Source organism: Pteropus vampyrus, unplaced genomic scaffold (genome assembly GCF_000151845.1).
Source record: "Pteropus vampyrus isolate Shadow unplaced genomic scaffold, Pvam_2.0 Scaffold49, whole genome shotgun sequence".
NCBI lineage: Eukaryota > Metazoa > Chordata > Mammalia > Chiroptera > Pteropodidae > Pteropus > Pteropus vampyrus.
The window spans coordinates 5831285-5840173 of NW_011888830.1; the positions used below are offsets into that span (position 1 = coordinate 5831285).

The following is an 8889-nucleotide window of genomic DNA, read 5'->3' on the forward strand; positions in this document are numbered from 1 at the left end:
GTATTCGAGTTTATGTACCTCTCGCAATAAATTGTGAGTTTCTGAGCGGCATTTCAGTTGTGCCAGAACCTTTAACATAATAGATATTCGATTTTTAAAAAGTCTTAAAAACCCAATAGAACTGAAAATATGGTGCTTCAGCTAAATGACCATCTGTAGGGAAGGAGCAAGGTGCTATGCTAGGAGGTGGCAGGGTGCCTGTATCATTTTCTCCACTCATCTTTCTGACCCCAAGATTCTCAGAGGCCTTTCGGATGCTACATGTAACCTTGCTTGACCATTTTGTAGTCATGCGATAACATCGACCACTACCTTGATTTTCAAACTCTTGTACCCTGAATTTCACAAAACCCCACTCTCGTATTTTTTCTTCAGTACTTCTGGAGGTTCTTTATGAGTCCTTCTTCGTGTGTGTGTGTGTGTGTGTGTGTGTGAGTGTGTGTGTGTGTGTGTTTATGTGTGTTTTAACCCCTAATGCCACATTTTGGAAAATTTCCAACTACAGAAAAGCTGAAACAGAAAAGTATAAACAGGTATGCACTTTACCTGGATTCACCAATTGTCAACATTTTGCCGTATTTATTATATTCATACACACACGCCCCTATTTTTTCCGAAAAGCTTGAAAATAATTGCAAATTTCATGACCCAGAAATACTTCAGCATGTATCTCCCCCAAACAAGGACATTCCCCTACATAGTTAGCTGTCACCGGTTCTGTTCCCCAGGAAGCCACTTCTGAGCTGATTCGCCTGCCGATTCCTCCTTACGGAGTGCTCCTGGGATCACCACCTGTGCAAGGGAAGGAGGCTGCAGTGTGCTTTCAATGGGGGGGCCTCAGCCAGCCCCACAGGGAGCCGAGAGCTGGATAGGCCCTTTGGATCTGTCCTGAGATGGGCCCAAGGGGCTGGCCCTCCGTATCACCGAGGCAGTAAGACCCTGTGCCTGGGCTCCACTAGAAAGGGTGTGTGATCTTGGGTGAAGTGCTCTGTGGCCGAGATGGTTCCAGGGAAGGCGGGAGTGGTCACTCCTGAGGGGATGTGAGCAGTGCAGTGCAACGTTCAGTACTGTCTTACTCTGTGCGGTGGCCACAACAAACTGGGGAAGCTACCTACCTATTTCTCACGGTTCTGGAGACTGGAGGTCGGAGGTCAGGGTGCCAGCATGCTCAGGCAAGGGCCTTCTGTCCAATCCTCATAAGGAGCTAGGGAGCTCTGTGGGGTCTTATGAGAGCGTTGGCCTCATCAGCGGGCTCCTTGCTCGTGACTAGTTACCCTAAAGGCACCTTCCAATGCCATCACGTTGGGCATGGGATTCCAACGTGTGAATCTGGGGGGGACACAGACATTCAAATCTTGGCAGCTAGGCTCCACCCCTTGCACCCTGTGGCCCGCTTCTCAGTGTGTGAGGCCCAGCCATGCCAGGATTGCGGGGCCCGTCTTTCCTGGAGAAGACATCGAGGAGGAAGGACAGGAGACACATCATGGCCCCTGCTGTCACCGCCAGGCCTCCGTTAATCCGTCTTCCTCTGCCTTCCATTCTAGATTTCTCTCACCCTCAGCCAGCACCACTACCAGTCAGTGCTGACCTAGCGGCACGACCCAGGCCATCACCTGCAGGTCTGAGCCCCAGCTTTCCATGCCATTTCCAGACTGTGGCTGCCAAACCTGTTCACAGACCGTCATTAGGCAAGAGCACCAGGTGGCGCCCAGCCAGACCCCTCGGGCGCCAGCTGTCCCTCCTCGCCCCGTGTAAGCAGCCTGACCTCCTGGCAACACGGGCCAGTTACTCCTGCCCATACGGGGACTCCTCTCTACATGCCGTTTCCTGGCCGAAGTGCCCAGGTGGCAACTATAGCTAATACTTTGGTGAACTCCTTCTCTGTCCCCTAAGGAAAACATTTTCCCTTTTGAGAACTAGGACTCTTGACCTGGGGCAGCCAGAGCTGCAAGGACAAGGACAACTTCCCAGGTGGGTCGCTGGGAGCGGGGCAAAGTGGGGAACTCCGGCTTCCACCGCACGTCGTCTACCTCTTGGGAACCTGGCACCACAGACAAGTCATTGACCTAAAGTGTACGTGGCATCCTGGGGGACTGCGCCCCGTCTTTGCTAGGCTGGCTGCAAGCTGCTGCTTTCGCTGTTCTGTGGCTCTGCCAGGCTGACAGCTTCTGAGTGGTGTGGTGTGTGTGACATGACATTTCACGGTCATGTGTACACTCCCAACGTCCTTTGCTGTAAAATGTGTCACTCCCTTGGTGTGACACAGCTTGACGTGGGACACGAGCATATCAAACATCATGAGCGGGAAAGGCCAAATTATACAAACAGCTGCACTTTCTAGGATGAAACAGGCCCCTGGGGTCAACCTGCCAAGTGTTGACCTTATAGTGTGCTTAGTCACCTCTGGCTGCCGGAAGAAAATGACGGACTGGGAGGGGCTTAAACGACAGATGTTTATTTTCTCACAGTTCTGGAGGCTGGGTGTGCAAGATTGGGGTGCCGGTAGGCTAGGTTTCCTCTGCGTCCTCCTCTTCTTGACTTGAAGCCATTTTGATTTCTGAACCTTTGCGACGTTTTCCTCTGAAAGCTTTTAGGTCTCTACCAGCATTGCTCTGAAATGTCACATGGTCTTCAATGAATGAGCATCCTTCTTGAATGAATGAGCAAGGATGGGCCAAAATGAGCATCCTCGGACAGTCTGCACACCTGTATGAGTACTTTCATACACTAGGTTATTAGTGGAATTGATGATAAACTGTCCACTTTTTAAATTTAATAGACTGCCAAATCTTACTCTCAAAGAGATTGGAAGCTTTCACGAACAGCACGTGAGATCGATTATCCCTACTTTCTAAAACTGTCTACCTTTAATCTTTAACAATCTGATGGGTGAAAAGACAGTGTCTATTGTCTATTTTTTAATTGAGGTTTTTTTTTTTTTTTCTCATCGAAATAGTGCTTTGCCTGTTGGTGACATAACCCTTTTGTCACAAATCTGTGTGCCCACTGTTGGATAAGACTGAAGATTTTCCCACTCTGAAATACCATCTGATTACGTGAAGGAAAGCGATACCGAATGGGGGGAAATGGCAGTATTAGAATTCTGATACTTCTCTCCCACTGCTTTCTCACAGACAGGGTCTTGAGAAATCAAACTAAGCAAGGGTGTAGATTGCTTTACCGACCACACACAGGAAAGGTCGTCTTACAAGCACAGAGCAGTGGTGAAGAGCTTGGACTGGAGCGAAGCCTGGGTTGGAGTCCCAGGCCATTCTCCCCACCCGTAACCTTGGGCGAGTTACATCATCTTTATCATATGTAAAATGGAGATTAAAATAGTACTTCCGTTATAGGGTTATGAGGATTAAATTAATCAGTGTTAATACATGTGACACGGGGCAAGGCTCTGTGATAAAGTGCTGCCTGAACTATGTAAAAGTGATCATCAGTTCTAGATAGAAGCCATTGGCATTTTTAAACTGGAGATACAATCAAAAGTCTTGAACAAAGTAATGACAAAATATAAGGGATATAATTGGTGAGCTCCTAGGAGGGACACTCAGCCCCATGTGGGGGGAGCCGAGGGGACTGAGAAGGCATCCTGCTGGGAGGAAGAGATGTCTCAAATGAAGCCCTCAAGAACCGGTGACCAGCAGTAGGAACCAGCGGTAGGAATTAACGAGTACCTGCTGGGGCGGGATCAACCTGGAACACTGACCCGGGGCACAGGCCGTGCAGCTCACACATGGAGAGCAGTGAAGAGCAAGCCTGAGTTGTTCGCCCAAGTTATACCCTTTTTATTTTGCAAAGTGTCCTAACAGGGCAACTATAATGACAAAATGATTGCATGAGTAAAGTTTGTTAAACTGCTATCCTGTTTTCTCAGGAAAGCAAAGAGAAAACCCAGGCTGTCTGTACCAGACTGGGGACACCACCAGACGACATCCCACACTCGGGGCAGCCCGAGGGCCGTGACCGCCCGCTCCCCTTCCCCCTCCCCTGCGCGAGTGTGCCAGTCAGCCTGAGGTAACTGTTACTGTAGGCTTCAATTCCCACTTTCCCTCCTACCATGGCCTAGAACATTCGATTCGTCCTCACAGAAGTGTTCCGCTAGCCTGGAGACTGGAGGTGGACCATGGTGAGTTCAGAATCAAGATCACCAATGTTCCTGAAAGGGACTTGCCACCTGGTTCACAGGGCCCTCTGCCCAGTGCCTCGCCCGCAGCCCGCTGTGCTTCACAGCTGTGCCTGGTGGCCCACCCCGGGGTGGCTCTTAGTTTTAGGGGAGCTAGAATCGACCCTGGGCTCATTTGGTTTATCCCCTGCCAGCCAGCTGCTCTTAATGGCATTACTGTTGTTTACTTGTGCTGGCTGACTAGTTTTTATATTGCTGTTCAATTCATTTTTATAGTTTTTTTACAAAATAAAATATCTGAATTCTTTCTAAATATATGTATTTATTTAATGGTTTTTTAAAGTCGAGTAATACGCATCAATTAACGGAGAATGAGCTTTTATTTATATCTTTTTATAGTTCTGGAATGTTTTTAGAAATTATGTTACTTTTATCATAAAAAAAGTCCCTATTTTAAGCAAATAGGAAAACCGCCGAGATTCTGGCATGGCCAACTCATGGCGTGGAATCAGTGAGGCATCTCCGTGTTCACATGTAGATACCATGGCGTGGTATCTACATGTGAACACGGAGCAAATATCACAGGGGAATGTTTCTCAGTTCTTAGGAGAGATTTTTAAGACTTTATTTAGGCCACGTGTATGCCTGGAATCCTACATCCCATATATGAGAAACGGCAAGGGGCCTCAGCGGCATTTTTACTTCACTGTGTTGCTGCTCTTTGAAGACGCAAAAGGATGGTCCCTGGGCTGCGGGTGTGGCCCGGCGCCTCTTGCATCCACCCCGACCCCAGAGGCCAGACTTTTTAAGATTGTTTAGAAAAGCCTCTTCAATGATCTTCCCACCAAACAAAAAAATTAATAGTAGGCATGTTAATAATTATAAATATTTTAGCATCTCATTTCGAAAACTGTAAGTGTTGTTCTTATATACTAAGACAGTGATTTTCTTATTTTAAGTTGTTTATTATGAGGTAATTTACAAATATCTTGCCATCTTTAGTAATTTAAACAATGGACCGATAATTTCTTCTGACCAGGACAGCAATAAACTAAAAACAAAATCAGGTGGCTGGATTTTCCTTCTTTACCTGAAAAACAAAGTACAGAACAAATAAAAATCAAGCAGTGTTTCTGAGAAAATAATGACATCGAGAGATAAATATACCTAAGTGGGGTTTAAAGAACGGACTTTACATAATAAAGCTGTTACTCTACACTAGCAGTTCTCAAACTGGGGTCTGGGGGGCCGTTCACAGGGTCTGTGAGGGCAAGATGGTTTCCATGGCGATGCTATGTGCCTGTTTTGTTCTCAGTGTCAAGAGCGTGCGGCTGCGTCCTCCTGAGTGTGGTGTCAGGAGAGAATGAACACAAGCCGATAAGCTAGCTGATCGGTTAAGTGGGAGGTCCCGAGGCCGGAACGTCTGAGAACCAGCTCTCTGCACCGGTCCACACTTAGTGTCTCGACACGGTGCTCATTCTCTACCCTGTGGTTTACGAGACCGATCTGAGGGGAAAAAGCCCACTGCACCGCCCACACGCCCCCGGCCACTGCCACGTGACAGGCCGGCATCTAACTGTCAGCATCAGCGTCACTGCTGCTAAACCAGCTTCCGTTAGCGGCTGGGTTTCTTTTCTGAAGAGGGGTGGGGAGAGCATGTAAAACGTCACCACTTTACCTCGTGTCTGAGGACGAAACTTGATTTTCGTTAATCCCTGGTTATTGTATTAGAAGGAAAAAAACAAACACAAACAAGCTGGTCAAGAAGCAGTCCATGCCCGTTAATCACGTTCGCCTCCAACTAAACAGAAACACTTCCACCCGCTCCCCGAGTGTGCCGCACACTCATTGGTCTTAAAACAGACTCAGCAACGACCCTTAATAAAGTTATAGATTTCAATCTGGTTAAAAGCAATAAAACCATCTTCATGCAAATAGGCAAGACTGAAAATATTAAAATCACTACTTTTTCTATAAATAGCACACAATATATGAACATTTTTTAGGCTTGCAACTAGTGCTTGACACCTCAAATATTATAGTTTATTCATGCTTTTTACTTTATTACTTAAAAGCCAAATGTGTTTGTTAAATACTAGAGTCTTTAACCAGGACAACCACGAGTGAGCGAATGTGCGAGTCTGTTCACATAAACGGGCCAGCTCTGGCCTATGCGGCTAACTTTATGAAGGACGGACGGACACGGCCTTTCTAGAAGGTGAAAATTTACGTCAGTGTCCAGTTGCTGGAATTCCCTTTTTAACTCTGTTTTCATGTTGCAACTGCCCTCTCCCCATTTCTCTCTGCAGCCACCCAGCAGGACCCGGGTCTCCAATTCCATGCAGGTTGTACCGTCCCTCACCTTCCCTTCTCAAGAGCAAACAAAGAACCTGATTCCCTGGGCCTCACAGCCAACCCCACCCCACCCCCCGGCCCTGAAGGACGCAGTTCTTCCCCCTCCCACACCTGCCATCCAAGAAATCAGCTCGGCATGTGACAAGGATAATGGAAGACATAGTTATTTGACCCGTGGGTTAGTCCTATGTTACAGATGGCAAAACTCGGTTGCAGAGAGTATTCGAACCCGGGTTAGCAAGATGTTAGGTGGCAGGCTGCTCGTCACTGCTCTGTACTCCCCGATGCCGAGAGAACGTCAGTGCCAGGCTGGGAGGTGGCTTAGTCTTGAGAAATATGCACGGACGGCATTTAGGGAAGGAAGGACCCTTAGGACAGCAGAGCTGATGGACCTGATACCTCGTGGCATGGTCCTGGTCAGTTCTGTCTGCGTCTCCCTGGCATTCTGCGCAGCCCTTACCCCGGCTGACACTCAGGGGCCATTCAGGGTCCACCAAACTGATGACCTTTTCCGATTCTTAAACACGGACCCACGTTTTCACACACCTAGTAAGATGTCATTTCTCCCTCTTCTGAATGAGCTTCCAGTTCTTAATATACTATGGCACGCCAATCATTCACTGGACATTCACTGGGGAAGCACGTGCCAGACCGTGGGGCTATGGAAGTTAAGACACGGTCCCTCCCCAGTCTCAGGAGCAGAAGGACAAATAACAAGGCCATCCTAATGCATGTAAGCGCTGACATGTGGGCGCAGAGGCTGCTAAGCGGTGCCCGCCCACGCGCTGCAGGGGTGCTCTGGGGGCACGGCTCCCGGCTCGGGAAGGATAAAGGGGGGCCTGTCAGACGGAGAGCCGAGGTGCGAGGGGAAGAAAAGAGGCGCTTCAGGCGAAAGTGCGAGAACGGGAGGTGTCTGCAGACCTGGCTGGTCCGCGGGAGGCAGGACGGGTGGTGGAGGGGACGGGGCTGCTGAGTGGGAGCCGGCAGCCAGCGACTGCTGGCTCGCTCGGGTCAAGCTGAGCTGATTTTGGGATGCCTGAGAGAACGGTTCTCTTAACTTCCCTCAGACCACTGTGACAGGATCGGCACGTTTTTTCTGTAAAGAGCTAAATATTTTAGGCTTTGTGGGTCACATACTGTCTCTCTTTTTATAACCCTTCAAAAATGTGAAAACCATCCCTAACTCCGGGCCGCAGTCTGCTGACCCCCATTCTACTGCAATTTCTAATTCGGCTGTCTGTGTTCCCTGTTAGGGCTGTGAGCTCCCTGAGGGCAAATACTGTCACCAGTACATCCTCAGGGCCTCGTACAGGGTCTGGCGCTTAAGAGGCTCTCCAAAAATATCTTTTCTTATGCAGCAGATAAATGACAAGGATCTGCATTAAATGGGCATAAAGGAGAAAGAGTCAAGGGCTATTTAGAAAGAAAAACTTAAGAGAACTTGGTGAGGAATTAGGAGGGGAGAATGAGTCAAAGATAACATGCGACACGTTTTCTCCCTCACGACCATCTGCGTATTTTTTTTATCCTACTAGAACATTAACACCTTGCAAGGAGGGTCATGTTCTCTAACACTAAGCCCGGCACTCGACTTTGCATTTAATGGGTGTGCGATTTAATCGTTTTTTGAATAGAATCCTCACTACCTTAACCTGGTTTCACAAACATTAACATATCTAGACAACAAGAAATTTTAAGGAAAATGGTACTGATACAGAAAACTCAATAATTGAAAAATTCCTGGACTTTACTATCATTCCATGATTTAGAGATTTCCAGTGCAACCCAAAACCCCAAACCAGTCCTGGTTTATAATATTTTAAGTTCCAAAGACAAACTTTATGATACTGAATTATCCAAATCCTTATCCCTAATACTTTGGTGAAGTGAAAGCTGGTAACATACTGATTGCTAACAAGAAGAAATGGAGTTCGGAACCATCAGAATAAACCAGAGATTCCATTCTCACCAGATTTTTATGCTCTAAGAGCCAGGTTACAAGATTAATGGATCATTTCCTCTTTAACAGACAAAACACACGCAAAAACTTTCAAACATCCCAAGCTTAAACCAGCAGACACAGAGATGAGAACCAACTCTCCGCAGGCCATCTGCAGTTACTTACAGAGCCGCAGCACCAGAGATGATTTCGATCAACTCCTTTGTGATGACAGCCTGACGCGTGCGATTGAAAGTCAAAGTCAACTTGTCAATCATCTCAGCTACAAAGAAAACGGAAAGATTAGACAAAGAACATCTTCGTTAACCTGCTCATAGACATTACATTGCTTATATAATTAACAAGAGAATCCTAGTTTTTCGGCGGGGGGAGGGAGGAGGAGATAGGGTTGGGGGAGGGGACCAAAATTGGCCTCTCAAAAAATTTCAAGAAGATATTT

At 47.5% G+C, this 8889-nt stretch overlaps 1 protein-coding gene across 1 annotated transcript in view; it reads right to left on the bottom strand.

Annotated features, from left to right (window-relative positions):
- Window positions 1-5079: 5079 nt before the first annotated feature.
- Window positions 5080-8889, bottom strand: part of ATP5F1C (ATP synthase F1 subunit gamma) — a 28038-nt gene continuing 24228 nt past the window's right edge. The window contains exons 8-10 of the mRNA XM_011359644.2: window positions 8616-8712; window positions 5814-5850; window positions 5080-5225 (exon numbers count right to left, since the gene is read on the bottom strand). Coding sequence (XP_011357946.2) covers window positions 5844-5850; window positions 8616-8712 — 104 coding nt within the window. The 3' untranslated portion in view covers window positions 5080-5225; window positions 5814-5843. The remainder of the gene's footprint in view (window positions 5226-5813; window positions 5851-8615; window positions 8713-8889) is intronic.